Raw genomic sequence first — 18,464 nt, 5'->3', positions numbered from 1 at the left:
GCCAGAGCCCTCTGGGAGCCATACAGAGTGGCCAGAGCCATACAGAGTGGCCAGAGCCATACAGAGTGGCCAGAGCCCTCTGGGAGCCATACAGAGTGGCCAGAGCCATACAGAGTGGCCAGAGCCATACAGAGTGGCCAGAGCCATACAGAGTGGCCAGAGCCCTCTGGGAGCCATACAGAGTGGCCAGAGCCATACAGAGTGGCCAGAGCCATACAGAGTGGCAAGAGCCATACAGAGTGGCCAGAGCCATACAGAGTGGCCAGAGCCATACAGAGTGGCCAGAGCCCTCTGGGAGCCATACAGAGTGGCCAGAGCCATACAGAGTGGCCAGAGCCATACAGAGTGGCCAGAGCCATACAGAGTGGCCAGAGCCCTCTGGGAGCCATACAGAGTGGCCAGAGTCATACAGAGTGGCCAGAGCCATACAGAGTGGCCAGAGCCCTCTGGGAGCCATACAGAGTGGCCAGAGCCATACAGAGTGGCCAGACCATACAGAGTTGCCAGAGCCCTCTGGGAGCCATACAGAGTGGCCAGAGCCCTCTGGGAGCCATACAGAGTGGCCAGAGACCTCTGGGAGCCATACAGAGTGGCCAGAGCCATACAGAGTGGCCAGAGCCATACAGAGTGGCCAGAGCCCTCTGGGAGCCATACAGAGTGGCCAGAGCCATACAGAGTGGCCAGAGCCCTCTGGGAGCCATACAGAGTGGCCAGAGCCATACAGAGTGGCCAGAGCCATACAGAGTGGCCAGAGCCATACAGAGTGGCCAGAGCATACAGAGTGGCCAGAGCCATACAGAGTGGCCAGAGCCCTCTGGGAGCCATACAGAGTGGCCAGAGCCCTCTGGGAGCCATACAGAGTGGCCAGAGCCATACAGAGTGGCCAGAGCCATACAGAGTGGCCAGAGCCCTCTGGGAGCCATACAGAGTGGCCAGAGCCCTCTGGGAGCCATACAGAGTGGCCAGAGCCATACAGAGTGGCCAGAGCCATACAGAGTGGCCAGAGCCATACAGAGTGGCCAGAGCCCTCTGGGAGCCATACAGGGTGGCCAGAGCCATACAGAGTGGCCAGAGCCATACAGAGTGGCCAGAGCCATACAGAGTGGCCAGAGCCATACAGAGTGGCCAGAGCCCTCTGGGAGCCATACAGAGTGGCCAGAGCCATACAGAGTGGCCAGAGCCATAAAGAGTGGCCAGAGCCATACAGAGTGGCCAGAGCCCTCTGGGAGCCATACAGAGTGGCCAGAGCCATACAGAGTGGCCAGAGCCATACAGAGTGGCCAGAGCCATACAGAGTGGCCAGAGCCCTCTGGGAGCCATACAGAGTGGCCAGAGCCATACAGAGTGGCCAGAGCCATACAGAGTGGCCAGAGCCCTCTGGGAGCCATACAGAGTGGCCAGAGCCATACAGAGTGGCCAGAGCCATACAGAGTGGCCAGAGCCCTCTGGGAGCCATACAGAGTGGCCAGAGCCATACAGAGTGGCCAGAGCCATACAGAGTGGCCAGAGCCATACAGAGTGGCCAGAGCCCTCTGGGAGCCATACAGAGTGGCCAGAGCCATAGAGAGTGGCTAGAGCCATACAGAGTGGCCAGAGCCATACAGAGTGGCCAGAGCCATACAGAGTGGCCAGAGCCCTCTGGGAGCCATACAGAGTGGCCAGAGCCATAGAGAGTGGCCAGAGCCCTCTGGGAGCCATACAGAGTGGCCAGAGCCATACAGAGTGGCCAGAGCCCTATGGGAGCCATACAGAGTGGCCAGAGCCCTATGGGAGCCATACAGAGTGGCCAGAGCCATACAGAGTGGCCAGAGCCATACAGAGTGGCCAGAGCCATACAGAGTGGCCAGAGCCATACAGAGTGGCCAGAGCCATACAGAGTGGCCAGAGCCCTATGGGAGCCATACAGACTCTGCATGTAGTGTTCTGGGGTCGAGTCTCAGTTGGTAAGAGCTCAAACCACCAAGTGGGTTCAATTCAATAGGGTCCAAGTGGGTAGTTTTTGTGTGGCAACAGTTAGTTAGTCCCACTGACCTGGAGAGAGAGTTTGGCTGCGGCAGCCGCCAGTCCTGTCTCTATTGACGCCACTCGCGCTCCTTCTCTGGCCGGCCTCGCCTGACGAAGCACAGAGGGACCGACACGTGCTACAGACAGACAGACAGACAGACAGACACATTGATCAATACAACTTCAAACTGAATATAACTACTGGGACCCACATGCACTACAACCACAGAGACCAAAACATGCTCACCTCCCAGGTCAGAACACCCACACATATTCACATCATCTTCAACTGTTTAACTAAATCAGTTACGGCGCATTCGGAAAGCATTCAGACCCCCTTCCCTTTTTACAAAAATCTTTACGTTACAGCCTTATTCTATAATGGATTAAAAAAAATAATCCTCATCAATCTACACACAATACCCCATAATGACAAAGCGAAAACAGGTTTTTAGAATTTTTTGCAAATGTATTAAACATAACAAAATAAATGCCTTATTTACATAAGTATTCAGACCCTTTGCTATGAGACTCGAAATTGAGCTCAGGTGCGTCCTGTTTCCATTGATCATCCTTGAGATGTTTCTACAACTTGATTGGAGTCCTCCTGTGGTAAATTCAATTGATTGGACATGATTTGGAAAGGCAAACACCTGTCAATATAAGGTCCCACAGTTGACAGTGCATGTCAGAGCAAAAACCAAGACATGAGGTCAAAGGAATTGTCCGTAGAGGATTGTGTCAAGGCACAGATCTGGGGAAGGGTACCAAAGAATGACTGCAGCATTGAAAGTCCCCAAGAACACAGTGGCCTCCATCATTCTTAAATGGAAGAAGTTTGGAACCACCAAGACTCTTCCTAGAGCTGGCCGCCCGGCCAAACTGAGCAATCGGGGTAGAAGGCCTTGGTCAGGGAGGTGACCAAGAACCCGATGGTCACTCTGACGGAGCTCCAGAGTTCCTCTGTGGAGATGGGAGAACCTTCCAGAAGGACATCCATCTCTGCAGCACTCCACCAATCAGGCCTTTATGGTAGAGTGTCCAGACGGAAGCCACTCCTCAGTAAAAGGCACATGACAGCCCGCTTGGAGTTTGTCAACAGGCACCTAAAGAACTCTCAGACCATTAGAAACAGGATTCTCTGGTCTGATGAAACCAAGATTGAGCTCTTTGGCCTGAAAGCCAAGATTCACCATCCCTACGGTGAAGCATGGTGGTGGCAGCATCATGCTGTGGGGATGTTTTTCAGTGGCAGGGACTAGGAGACTAGTCAGGATCGAGGGAAAGATGAACAGAGCAAAGTACAGAGAGATTCTTGATGAAAACCTGCTCCAGAGTGCTCAGGACCTCAGACTGGGGCGAAAGTTCACCTTCCAACAGGACAACGACCCTAAGCACACAGCCAAGAAAATGCAGGAGTGGCTTCCGGACAAGTCTCCGAATGTCCTTGAGTGGCCCAGCCAGAGCCTGGACTTGAACCCGATCGGACATCTCTGGAGAGACATGAAAAAATAGCTGTGCAGAGACGCTCCCCATCCAACCTGACAGAGCTTGAGAAGATCTGCAGAGAAGAATGGGAGAAACTCCCCAAATACAGGTGTGCCAAGCTTGTAGCGTCATACCCAAGAAGACTCGAGGCTGTAATCGCTGCCAAAGGTGCTTCAACAAAGTACTGAGTAAAGGGTCTGAATAATGAATAAATTAGACATTTCCGGGTTAAAAAAAATAATAATAATTGCAAAAATGTCTAAAAACCTGTTTTTGCTTTGTCATTATGGGGTATTGCGTGTAGATTGATGAGGAGAAAAAAACAACTATTTAATTGATTTTACAATACGGCTGTAACGTAACAAAATGTGGAAACGGTCCAGGGGTCTGAATACTTTCCGAATGCACCGTATGTTGAGCAGATCTATAGTCTATAGTAGTGACAGGTGTAGTGTACCTGTGGGGCTGTATGGAGTGTCTGAGCCTTTCCGAATGCACCGTATGTTGAGCAGATCTATAGTCTATAGTAGTGACAGGTGTAGTGTACCTGTGGGGCTGTATGGAGTGTCTGAGCCTTTCTGAATGCACCGTATGTTGAGCAGATCTATAGTCTATAGTAGTGACAGGTGTAGTGTACCTGTGGGGCTGTATGGAGTGTCTGAGCCTTTCCGAATGCACCGTATGTTGAGCAGATCTATAGTCTATAGTAGTGACAGGTGTAGTGTACCTGTGGGGCTGTATGGAGTGTCTGAGCCTTTCCGAATGCACCGTATGTTGAGCAGATCTATAGTCTATAGTAGTGACAGGTGTAGTGTACCTGTGGGGCTGTATGGAGTGTCTGAGCCTTTCCGAATGCACCGTATGTTGAGCAGATCTATAGTCTATAGTAGTGACAGGTGTAGTGTACCTGTGGGGCTGTATGGAGTGTCTGAGCCTTTCCGAACGCACCGTATGTTGAGCAGATCTATAGTCTATAGTAGTGACAGGTGTAGTGTACCTGTGGGGCTGTATGGAGTGTCTGAGCCTTTCCGAATGCACCGTATGTTGAGCAGATCTATAGTCTATAGTAGTGACAGGTGTAGTGTACCTGTGGGGCTGTATGGAGTGTCTGAGCCTTTCCGAGTGCACCGTATGTTGAGCAGATCTATAGTCTATAGTAGTGACAGGTGTAGTGTACCTGTGGGGCTGTATGGAGTGTCTGAGCCTTTCCGAATGCACCGTATGTTGAGCAGATCTATAGTCTATAGTAGTGACAGGTGTAGTGTACCTGTGGGGCTGTATGGAGTGTCTGAGCCTTTCCGAATGCACCGTATGTTGAGCAGATTTATAGTCTATAGTAGTGACAGGTGTAGTGTACCTGTGGGGCTGTATGGAGTGTCTGAGCCTTTCCGAATGCACCGTATGTTGAGCAGATCTATAGTCTATAGTAGTGACAGGTGTAGTGTACCTGTGGGGCTGTATGGAGTGTCTGAGCCTTTCCGAATGCACCGTATGTTGAGCAGATCTATAGTCTATAGTAGTGACAGGTGTAGTGTACCTGTGGGGCTGTATGGAGTGTCTGAGCCTTTCCGAATGCACCGTATGTTGAGCAGATCTATAGTCTATAGTAGTGACAGGTGTAGTGTACCTGTGGGGCTGTATGGAGTGTCTGAGCCTTTCCGAATGCACCGTATGTTGAGCAGATCTATAGTCTATAGTAGTGACAGGTGTAGTGTACCTGTGGGGCTGTATGGAGTGTCTGAGCCTTTCCGAATGCACCGTATGTTGGGCAGATCTATAGTCTATAGTAGTGACAGGTGTAGTGTACCTGTGGGGCTGTATGGAGTGTCTGAGCCTTTCCGAATGCACCGTATGTTGAGCAGATCTATAGTCTATAGTAGTGACAGGTGTAGTGTACCTGTGGGGCTGTATGGAGTGTCTGAGCCTTTCCGAATGCACCGTATGTTGAGCAGATCTATAGTCTATAGTAGTGACAGGTGTAGTGTACCTGTGGGGCTGTATGGAGTGTCTGAGCCTTTCCGAATGCACCGTATGTTGAGCAGATCTATAGTCTATAGTAGTGACAGGTGTAGTGTACCTGTGGGGCTGTATGGAGTGTCTGAGCCTTTCCGAATGCACCGTATGTTGAGCAGATCTATAGTCTATAGTAGTGACAGGTGTAGTGTACCTGTGGGGCTGTATGGAGTGTCTGAGCCTTTCCGAATGCACCGTATGTTGAGCAGATCTATAGTCTATAGTAGTGACAGGTGTAGTGTACCTGTGGGGCTGTATGGAGTGTCTGAGCCTTTCCGAATGCACCGTATGTTGAGCAGATCTATAGTCTATAGTAGTGACAGGTGTAGTGTACCTGTGGGGCTGTATGGAGTGTCTGAGCCTTTCCGAATGCACCGTATGTTGAGCAGATCTATAGTCTATAGTAGTGACAGGTGTAGTGTACCTGTGGGGCTGTATGGAGTGTCTGAGCCTTTCCGAATGCACCGTATGTTGAGCAGATCTATAGTCTATAGTAGTGACAGGTGTAGTGTACCTGTGGGGCTGTATGGAGTGTCTGAGCCTTTCCGAATGCACCGTATGTTGAGCAGATGAATGCACCGTATGTTGAGCAGATCTATAGTCTATAGTAGTGACAGGTGTAGTGTACCTGTGGGGCTGTATGGAGTGTCTGAGCCTTTCCGAATGCACCGTATGTTGAGCAGATCTATAGTCTATAGTAGTGACAGGTGTAGTGTACCTGTGGGGCTGTATGGAGTGTCTGAGCCTTTCCGAATGCACCGTATGTTGAGCAGATCTATAGTCTATAGTAGTGACAGGTGTAGTGTACCTGTGGGGCTGTATGGAGTGTCTGAGCCTTTCCGAATGCACCGTATGTTGAGCAGATCTATAGTCTATAGTAGTGACAGGTGTAGTGTACCTGTGGGGCTGTATGGAGTGTCTGAGCCTTTCCGAATGCACCGTATGTTGAGCAGATCTATAGTCTATAGTAGTGACAGGTGTAGTGTACCTGTGGGGCTGTATGGAGTGTCTGAGCCTTTCCGAATGCACCGTATGTTGAGCAGATCTATAGTCTATAGTAGTGACAGGTGTAGTGTACCTGTGGGGCTGTATGGAGTGTCTGAGCCTTTCCGAATGCGCCGTATGTTGAGCAGATCTATAGTCTATAGTAGTGACAGGTGTAGTGTACCTGTGGGGCTGTATGGAGTGTCTGAGCCTTTCCGAATGCACCGTATGTTGAGCAGATCTATAGTCTATAGTAGTGACAGGTGTAGTGTACCTGTGGGGCTGTATGGAGTGTCTGAGCCTTTCCGAATGCACCGTATGTTGAGCAGATCTATAGTCTATAGTAGTGACAGGTGTAGTGTACCTGTGGGGCTGTATGGAGTGTCTGAGCCTTTCCTCTTCTTGGATCTGGATTTGAAGACAGGGTTATCCTCTTCAGACTCTAGAGATGGGTAAACTGGGACAAACACCATCTGGTTATATAACACTCATATATAACACTCATATATAACACTCATATATAACACTCATATATAACACTCATATATAACACTCATATATACCACTCATGTAAAGGGATGGATATTAAGCTAGTGAGGCTAGTACTTTTCAGACCAGGCTAGAAGAAAGGTTGCCGAACTAGCCCGCCGGCGAGATACATTTTGTCTTTTCAAATATCGCATCGCCCAGAGTTTCGACCAGGGCTAGTAAACAAAACCATCCCTGATCATATATTATCCAGAACACTGTCCATATGTCTTCCACAGCTCAACACTGTCTATATGTCTCAGCTCAACACTGTCTATATGTCTCAGCTCAACACTGTCTATATGTCTTCCACAGCTCAACACTGTCTATATGTCTTCCACAGCTCAACACTGTCTATATGTCTCAGCTCAACACTGTCTATATGTCTCAGCTCAACACTGTCTATATGTCTTCCACAGCTCAACACTGTCTATATGTCTCAGCTCAACACTGTCTAAATGTCTCAGCTCAACACTGTCCATATGTCTTCCACAGCTCAACACTGTCTATATGTCTCAGCTCAACACTGTCTATATGTCTCAGCTCAACACTGTCTATATGTCTCAGCTCAACACTGTCTATTTGTCTTCCACAGCTCAACACTGTCTATATGTCTCAGCTCAACACTGTCTATATGTCTTCCACAGCTCAACACTGTCCATATGTCTTCCACAGCTCAACACTGTCTATATGTCTCAGCTCAACACTGTCTAAATGTCTCAGCTCAACACTGTCGATATGTCTTCCACAGCTCAACACTGTCCATATGTCTTCCACAGCTCAACACTGTCTATATGTCTCAGCTCAACACTGTCTATATGTCTCAGCTCAACACTGTCTATTTGTCTTCCACAGCTCAACACTGTCTATATGTCTCAGCTCAACACTGTCCATATGTCTTCCACAGCTCAACACTGTCCATATGTCTTCCTCAGCTCAACACTGTCTATATGTCTCAGCTCAAAACTGTCTATACGTCTTCCACAGCTCAACACTGTCTATATGTCTCAGCTCAACACTGTCTATATGTCTCAGCTCAACACTGTCTATATGTCTCAGCTCAACACTGTCTATATGTCTCAGCTCAACACTGTCTATATGTCTCAGCTCAACACTGTCTATATGTCTCAGCTCAACACTGTCTAAATGTCTCAGCTCAACACTGTCTATATATCTTCCACAGCTCAACACTGTCCATATGTCTTCCACAGCTCAACACTGTCTATATGTCTCAGCTCAACACTGTCTATATGTCTTCCACAGCTCAACACTGTCCATATGTCTTCCACAGCTCAACACTGTCTATATGTCTTCCACAGCTCAACACTGTCTAAATGTCTCAGCTCAACACTGTCCATGTCTTCCACAGCTCAACACTGTCTATATGTCTCAGCTCAACACTGTCTATATGTCTCAGCTCAACACTGTCTATATGTCTCAGCTCAACACTGTCTATATGTCTCAGCTCAACACTGTCTATATGTCTCAGCTCAACACTGTCTATATGTCTCAGCTCAACACTGTCTATATGTCTCAGCTCAACACTGTCTAAATGTCTCAGCTCAACACTGTCTATATATCTTCCACAGCTCAACACTGTCCATATGTCTTCCACAGCTCAACACTGTCTATATGTCTCAGCTCAACACTGTCTATATGTCTTCCACAGCTCAACACTGTCTATATGTCTTCCACAGCTCAACACTGTCCATATGTCTTCCACAGCTCAACACTGTCTATATGTCTTCCACAGCTCAACACTGTCTAAATGTCTCAGCTCAACACTGTCTATATGTCTCAGCTCAACACTGTCTATATGTCTTCCACAGCTCAACACTGTCTAAATGTCTCAGCTCAACACTGTCTATATGTCTCAGCTCAACACTGTCTATTTGTCTCAGCTCAACACTGTCTAAATGTCTCAGCTCAACACTGTCTATATGTCTTCCACAGCTCAACACTGTCTATATGTCTTCCACAGCTCAACACTGTCTATATGTCTCAGCTCAACACTGTCTAAATGTCTCAGCTCAACACTGTCTATATGTCTACCACAGCTCAACACTGTCTATATGTCTTCCACAGCTCAACACTGTCTATATGTCTCAGCTCAACACTGTCTATATGTCTCAGCTCAACACTGTCTATATGTCTTCCACAGCTCAACACTGTCTATATGTCTCAGCTCAACACTGTCTAAATGTCTCAGCTCAACACTGTCTATATGTCTCAGCTCAACACTGTCTATATGTCTCAGCTCAACACTGTCTATTTGTCTCAGCTCAACACTGTCTATATGTCTCAGCTCAACACTGTCTATATGTCTTCCACAGCTCAACACTGTCTATATGTCTTCCACAGCTCAACACTGTCTATATGTCTCAGCTCAACACTGTTTATATGTCTCAGCTCAACACTGTCTAAATGTCTCAGCTCAACACTGTCTATATGTCTTCCACAGCTCAACACTGTCTATATGTCTCAGCTCAACACTGTCTATATGTCTCAGCTCAACACTGTCTAAATGTCTCAGCTCAACACTGTCCATATGTCTTCCACAGCTCAACATTGTCTATTTGTCTTCCACAGCTCAACACTGTCTATATGTCTCAGCTCAACACTGTCCATATGTCTTCCACAGCTCAACACTGTCCATATGTCTTCCTCAGCTCAACACTGTCTATATGTCTCAGCTCAACACTGTCTAAATGTCTCAGCTCAACACTGTCCATATGTCTTCCACAGCTCAACACTGTCTAAATGTCTCAGCTCAACACTGTCTATATGTCTTCCACAGCTCAACACTGTCTATATGTCTTCCACAGCTCAACACTGTCTATATGTCTCAGCTCAACACTGTCTAAATGTCTCAGCTCAACACTGTCTATATGTCTTCCACAGCTCAACACTGTCTATATGTCTTCCACAGCTCAACACTGTCTATATGTTTCAGCTCAACACTGTCTATATGTCTCAGCTCAACACTGTCTATATGTCTTCCACAGCTCAACACTGTCTATATGTCTCAGCTCAACACTGTCTAAATGTCTCAGCTCAACACTGTCTATATGTCTCAGCTCAACACTGTCTATATGTCTCAGCTCAACACTGTCTATTTGTCTCAGCTCAACACTGTCTATATGTCTCAGCTCAACACTGTCTATATGTCTTCCACAGCTCAACACTGTCTATATGTCTTCCACAGCTCAACACTGTCTATATGTCTCAGCTCAACACTGTTTATATGTCTCAGCTCAACACTGTCTAAATGTCTCAGCTCAACACTGTCTATATGTCTTCCACAGCTCAACACTGTCTATATGTCTCAGCTCAACACTGTCTATATGTCTCAGCTCAACACTGTCTAAATGTCTCAGCTCAACACTGTCCATATGTCTTCCACAGCTCAACACTGTCTATTTGTCTTCCACAGCTCAACACTGTCTATATGTCTCAGCTCAACACTGTCCATATGTCTTCCACAGCTCAACACTGTCCATATGTCTTCCTCAGCTCAACACTGTCTATATGTCTCAGCTCAACACTGTCTAAATGTCTCAGCTCAACACTGTCCATATGTCTTCCACAGCTCAACACTGTCCATATGTCTTCCACAGCTCAACACTGTCTATATGTCTCAGCTCAACACTGTCTATATGTCTCAGCTCAACACTGTCTATTTGTCTTCCACAGCTCAACACTGTCTATATGTCTCAGCTCAACACTGTCCATATGTCTTCCACAGCTCAACACTGTCCATATGTCTTCCTCAGCTCAACACTGTCTATATGTCTCAGCTCAAAACTGTCTATACGTCTTCCACAGCTCAACACTGTCTATATGTCTCAGCTCAACACTGTCTATATGTCTCAGCTCAACACTGTCTATATGTCTCAGCTCAACACTGTCTATATGTCTCAGCTCAACACTGTCTATATGTCTCAGCTCAACACTGTCTAAATGTCTCAGCTCAACACTGTCTATATATCTTCCACAGCTCAATACTGTCCATATGTCTTCCACAGCTCAACACTGTCTATATGTCTCAGCTCAACACTGTCTATATGTCTTCCACAGCTCAACACTGTCCATATGTCTTCCACAGCTCAACACTGTCTATATGTCTTCCACAGCTCAACACTGTCTAAATGTCTCAGCTCAACACTGTCCATATGTCTTCCACAGCTCAACACTGTCTATATGTCTCAGCTCAACACTGTCTATATGTCTCAGCTCAACACTGTCTATATGTCTCAGCTCAACACTGTCTATATGTCTCAGCTCAACACTGTCTATATGTCTCAGCTCAACACTGTCTAAATGTCTCAGCTCAACACTGTCTATATATCTTCCACAGCTCAACACTGTCCATATGTCTTCCACAGCTCAACACTGTCTATATGTCTCAGCTCAACACTGTCTATATGTCTTCCACAGCTCAACACTGTCTATATGTCTTCCACAGCTCAACACTGTCCATATGTCTTCCACAGCTCAACACTGTCTATATGTCTTCCACAGCTCAACACTGTCTAAATGTCTCAGCTCAACACTGTCTATATGTCTCAGCTCAACACTGTCTATATGTCTTCCACAGCTCAACACTGTCTAAATGTCTCAGCTCAACACTGTCCATATGTCTTCCACAGCTCAACACTGTCCATATGTCTTCCACAGCTCAACACTGTCTAAATGTCTCAGCTCAACACTGTCTATATGTCTCAGCTCAACACTGTCTATTTGTCTCAGCTCAACACTGTCTAAATGTCTCAGCTCAACACTGTCTATATGTCTTCCACAGCTCAACACTGTCTATATGTCTTCCACAGCTCAACACTGTCTATATGTCTCAGCTCAACACTGTCTAAATGTCTCAGCTCAACACTGTCTATATGTCTTCCACAGCTCAACACTGTCTATATGTCTTCCACAGCTCAACACTGTCTATATGTCTCAGCTCAACACTGTCTATATGTCTCAGCTCAACACTGTCTATATGTCTTCCACAGCTCAACACTGTCTATATGTCTCAGCTCAACACTGTCTAAATGTCTCAGCTCAACACTGTCTATATGTCTCAGCTCAACACTGTCTATATGTCTCAGCTCAACACTGTCTATTTGTCTCAGCTCAACACTGTCTATATGTCTCAGCTCAACACTGTCTATATGTCTTCCACAGCTCAACACTGTCTATATGTCTTCCACAGCTCAACACTGTCTATATATCTCAGCTCAACACTGTTTATATGTCTCAGCTCAACACTGTCTAAATGTCTCAGCTCAACACTGTCTATATGTCTTCCACAGCTCAACACTGTCTATATGTCTCAGCTCAACACTGTCTATATGTCTCAGCTCAACACTGTCTAAATGTCTCAGCTCAACACTGTCCATATGTCTTCCACAGCTCAACACTGTCTATTTGTCTTCCACAGCTCAACACTGTCTATATGTCTCAGCTCAACACTGTCCATATGTCTTCCACAGCTCAACACTGTCCATATGTCTTCCTCAGCTCAACACTGTCTATATGTCTCAGCTCAACACTGTCTATATGTCTTCCACAGCTCAACACTGTCTATATGTCTCAGCTCAACACTGTCTATATGTCTCAGCTCAACACTGTCTATATGTCTTCCACAGCTCAACACTGTCATCTGTCTCAGCTCAACACTGTCCATATGTCTTCCTCAGCTCAACACTGTCTATATGTCTCAGCTCAACACTGTCCATATGTCTTCCACAGCTCAACACTGTCCATATGTCTTCCTCAGCTCAACACTGTCTATATGTCTCAGCTCAACACTGTCTATATGTCTCAGCTCAACACTGTCTGTATGTCTCACCTCAACACTGTCTATATGTCTCAGCTCAACACTGTCCATATGTCTTCCACAGCTCAACACTGTCTATATGTCTTCCACAGCTCAACACTGTCTATATGTCTCAGCTCAACACTGTCCATATGTCTCAGCTCAACACTGTCTATATGTCTCAGCTCAACACTGTCTATATGTCTTCCACAGCTCAACACTGTCTATATGTCTTCCACAGCTCAACACTGTCTATATGTCTCAGCTCAACACTGTATATATGTCTCAGCTCAACACTGTCTATATGTCTCAGCTCAACACTGTCTATATGTCTCAGCTCAACACTGTCTATATGTCTCAGCTCAACACTGTCTAAATGTCTCAGCTCAACACTGTCTATATGTCTCAGCTCAACACTGTCTATATGTCTCAGCTCAACACTGTCTATATGTCTTCCACAGCTCAACACTGTCTATATGTCTCAGCTCAACACTGTCTAAATGTCTTCCACAGCTCAACACTGTCTATATATCGCAAATGGAAGAAACACAAAAGAACTGTCAATTTCCCTCGGCCTGGGGCTCCATGCAAGATCTCACCTCGTGGAGTTGCAATGAACATGAGAACGGTGAGGAATCAGCACAGAACTACACGGGAGGATCTTGTCAATGATCTCAAGGCAGCTGGGACCATAGTCACCAAGAAAACAATTGGTAACACACTACGCCGTGAAGGACTGAAATCCTGCAGCGCCCGCAAGGTCCCCCTGCCCAAGAAAGCACATATACAGTGGGGGAAAAAAGTATTTAGTCAGCCACCAATTGTTCAAGTTCTCCCACTTAAAAAGATGAGAGAGGCCTGTAATTTTCATTATAGGTACACGTCAACTATGACAGACAAAATGAGAAAAATAAATCCAGAAAATCACATTGTAGGATTTTTTATGAATTTATTTGCAAATGATGGTGGAAAATAAGTATTTGGTCAATAACAAAAGTTTCTCAATACTTTGTTATATACCCTTTGTTGGCAATGACACAGGTCAAACGTTTTCTGTAAGTCTTCACAAGGTTTTCACACACTGTTGCTGGTATTTTGGCCCATTCCTCCATGCAGATCTCTTCTAGAGCAGTGACGTTTTGGGGCTGTCGCTGGGCAACACGGACTTTCAACTCCCTCCAAAGATTTTCTATGGGGTTGAGATCTGGAGACTGGCTAGGCCACTCCAGGACCTTGAAATGCTTCTTACGAAGCCACTCCTTTGTTGCCCGGGCGGTGTGTTTGGGATCATTGTCATGCTGAAAGACCCAGCCACGTTTCATCTTCAATGCCCTTGCTGATGGAAGGAGGTTTTCACTCAAAATCTCACAATACATGGCCCCATTCATTCTTTCCTTTACACGGATCAGTCGTCCTGGTCCCTTTGCAGAAAAACAGCCCCAAAGCATGATGTTTCCACCCCCATGCTTCACAGTAGGTATGGTGTTCTTTGGATGCAACTCAGCATTCTTTGTTCTCCAAACACGACGAGTTGAGTTTTTACCAAAAAGTTCTATTTTGGTTTCATCTGACCATATGACATTCTCCCAATCCTCTTCTGGATCATCCAAATGCACTCTAGCAAACTTCAGACGGGCCTGGACATGTACTGGCTTAAGCAGGGGGACACGTCTGGCACTGCAGGATTTGAGTCCCTGGCGGCGTAGTGTGTTACTGATGGTAGGCTTTGTTACTTTGGTCCCAGCTCTCTGCAGGTCATTCACTAGGTCCCCCCGTGTGGTTCTGGGATTTTTGCTCACCGTTCTTGTGATCATTTTGACCCCACGGGGTGAGATCTTGCGTGGAGCCCCAGATCGAGGGAGATTATCAGTGGTCTTGTATGTCTTCCATTTCCTAATAATTGCTCCCACAGTTGATTTCTTCAAACCAAGCTGCTTACCTATTGCATATTCAGTCTTCCCAGCCTGGTGCAGGTCAAAAATTTTGTTTCTGGTGTCCTTTGACAGCTCTCTGGTCTTGGCCATAGTGGAGTTTGGAGTGTGACTGTTTGATGTTGTGGACAGGAGTCTTTTATACTGATAACAAGTTCAAACAGGTGCTATTAATACAGGTAACGAGTGGAGGACAGAGGAGCCTCTTAAAGAAGAATTTACAGGTCTGTGAGAGCCAGAAATCTTGCTTGTTTGTAGGTGACCAAATACTTATTTTCCACCATAATTTGCAAATAAATTCATTAAAAATCCTACAATGTGATTTTCTGGATTTTTTTTTCTCAATTTGTCTGTCATAGCTGACGTGTACCTATGATGAAAATTACAGGCCTCTTTCATCTTTTTAAGTGGGAAAACTTGCACAATTGGTGGCTGACTAAATACTTTTTCCCCCCACTGTACAGGGCCGTCTGAAGTTTGCCAATGAACATCTGAATGATTCAGAGGAGAACTGGGTGAAAGTGTTGTGGTCAGATGAGACCAAAATAGAGCTCTTTGGCATCAACTCAACTCGCCGTGTTTGGAGGAGGAGGAATGCTGCCTATGACCCCAATAACACCATCCCCACCGTCAAACATGGAGGTGGAAACATTATGCTTTGGGGTTGTTTTTCTGCTAAGGGGACAGGACAACTTCACCGCATCAAAGGGACGATGGACGGGGCCATGTACCGTCAAATCTTGGGTGAGAACCTCCTTCCCTCAGCCAGGGCATTGAAAATGGGTTGTGGATGGGTATTCCAGCATGACAATGACCCAAAACACACGGCCAAGGCAACAAAGGAGCGGCTCAAGAAGAAGCACATTAAGGTCCTGGAGTGGCCTAGCCAGTCTCCAGACCTTAATCCCATAGAAAATCTGTGGAGGGAGCTGAAGGTTCGAGTTGCCAAATGTCAGCCTCGAAACCTTAATGACTTGGAGAAGATCTGCAAAGAGGAGTGGGACAAAATCCCTCCTGAGATGTGTGCAAAGCTGGTGGCCAACTACAAGAAACGTCTGACCTCTGTGATTTCCAACAAGGGTTTTGCCACCAAGTACTAAGTCATGTTTTGCAGAGGGGTCAAACACTTATTTCCCTCATTAAAATGCAAATCAATTCATAACATTTTTGACATGCGTTTTTCTGGATTTTTGTTGTTGTTATTCTGTCTCTAACTGTTAAAAAAAACCATCCATTAAAATTATAGACTGATCATGTCTTTGTCAGTGGGCAAACGTACAAAATCAGCAGGGGATCAAATACTTTTTTCCCTCACTGTATGTCTTCCACAGCTCAACAGTCTCTATGTCTTCCTCCTTCATCCTCGTTTGCTCCTGCTCTTCTCAATATTCTAAAAGGTTACATTCCTGAAAGTGGCATATTTCTATCCAACACATTTCATAGGCCAACCAATCTAATTGCTCCACGTGTTGATAATAACGATGATGATGTGCATTGGTTTCCCCTCCATTAACTGGATTATGATTTCCTACTCTCTCTCCAGCTGTGCAGCAGCTGCATCCTCCCTCCTACCATCCCTCCCTCTCTCCCCTTAGCAGAGGGAAGGGTAGAGGCCCAGCACCACTCTGCAATCACAGGCTGTATAACCACTGTCTCAGCTAAATACCTTCTCTCATAGACCCTGTGTCTAGAACTGACAGCCATCAGTTAGTCAGAGGAATATCTATCGTATCTGTAGTGGAACATGTATCATCTCTAATGGATAATGTATCATATCTCTAATGGAACATGTATCATCTCTAATGGATAATGTATCATATCTCTAATGGAACATGTATCATCTCTAATGGATAATGTATTATATCTCTAATGGAACATGTATCATCTCTGATGGATAATGTATCATATCTCTAATGGAACATGTATCATCTCTAATGGATAATGTATCATATCTCTAATGGAACATGTATCATCTCTAATGGATAATGTATCATATCTCTAGCCTAGTGGAAACTCTACTGTATCTCTAGTAGAACATATTTCATATCTCTAGAGGAAACTACTATATATCTCTAGTGGAAACTCTACTGTATCATATCTCTAGTAGAACAAGTATAATATCTCTAGTAGAACATGTATCATATCTCTAGTAGAACATTAATCATATCTCTAGTAGAACATGAATCATATCTCTAGTAGAACATGTATCATATCTCTAGTAGAACATGAATCATATCTCTAGTAGAACATGTATCATATCTCTAGTAGAACATGAATCATATCTCTAGTAGAACATGTATAATATCTCTAGTAGAACATGTATCATATCTCTAGTAGAACATGTATCATATCTCTACTAGAACATGTATAATATCTCTAGTAGATCATGTATCATATCTCTAGTAGAACATGTATCATATCTCTAGTAGAACATGTATCATATCTCTAGTAGAACATGTATCATATCTCTAGTAGAACATGTATCATATCTCTAGTAGATCATGTATCAAATCTCTAGTAGAACATGTATCATATCTCTAGTAGAACATGTATCATATCTCTAGTAGAACATGTATCATCTCTCTAGTAGATCATGAATCTCTAGATATCTCTAGTAGAACATGTATCATATCTCTAGTAGAACATGTATAATATCTCTAGTAGATCATGTATCATATCTCTAGTAGAACATGTATCAAATCTCTAGTAGAACATGTATCATATCCCTAGTAGAACATGTATCATATCTCTAGTAGAACAAGTATAATATCTCTAGTAGAACATGTATCATATCTCTAGTAGAACATGTATCATATCTCTAGTAGAACATGAATCATATCTCTAGTAGAACATGAATCATATCTCTAGTAGAACATGTATCATATCTCTAGTAGAACATGTATCATATCTCTAGTAGAACATGTATCATATCTCTAGTAGAACATGTATCACATCTCTACTAGAACATGTATCATATCTCTAGTAGAACATGTATCATATCTCTAGTAGAACATGTATCATATCTCTAGTAGAACATGTATCATATCTCTAGTAGAACATGTATCATATCTCTAGTAGAACATGTATCATATCTCTAGTAGAACATGTATCATATCTCTAGTAGAACATGTATCATATCTCTAGTAGAACATGAACCATATCTCTAGTAGAACATTAATCATATCTCTAGTAGAACATGTATCATATCTCTAGTAGAACATGTATCATATCTCTAGTAGAACATGTATCATATCTCTAGTAGAACATGTATCATATCTCTAGTAGAACATGAATCATATCTATAGTAGAACATGTATCATATCTCTAGTAGAACATGTATCATATCTCTAGTAGAACATGTATCATATCTCTAGTAGAACAAGTATAATATCTCTAGTAGAACATGTATCATATCTCTAGTAGAACATGAATCATATCTCTAGTAGAACATGAATCATATCTCTAGTAGAACATGTATCATATCTCTAGTAGAACATGAATCATATATCTAGTAGAACATGTATAATATCTCTAGTAAAACATGTATCATATCTCTAGTAGAACATGTATCATATCTCTAGTAGATCATGTATCATATCTCTAGTAGAACATGTATCATATCTCTAGTAGAACATGTATAATATCTCTAGATATCTCTAGTTACCATAGTCTGAGTCTTTGAAGCAGGCGTCCATGTGATC

The 18,464-nt window shown here is 44.6% G+C and overlaps 1 protein-coding gene across 1 annotated transcript in view; it reads right to left on the bottom strand.

Moving 5' to 3' along the window:
- Positions 1-18,458, bottom strand: part of LOC311138280 (lysine-specific demethylase phf2-like) — a gene marked incomplete at both ends in the record, with an annotated part of 34,983 nt that extends 16,525 nt beyond the window's left edge. The window contains 3 exons of the mRNA XM_084172962.1: positions 2,032-2,141; positions 6,854-6,946; positions 18,428-18,458. Coding sequence (XP_084029088.1) covers positions 2,032-2,141; positions 6,854-6,946; positions 18,428-18,458 — 234 coding nt within the window. The remainder of the gene's footprint in view (positions 1-2,031; positions 2,142-6,853; positions 6,947-18,427) is intronic.
- Between the last annotated feature and the right edge of the window lie 6 nt (positions 18,459-18,464).

The sequence above is a fragment of the Coregonus lavaretus genome (genome assembly GCF_964263955.1).
Source record: "Coregonus lavaretus genome assembly, chromosome: 12".
NCBI lineage: Eukaryota > Metazoa > Chordata > Actinopteri > Salmoniformes > Salmonidae > Coregonus > Coregonus lavaretus.
This window is presented reverse-complemented; position numbering and strand designations above follow the sequence as displayed.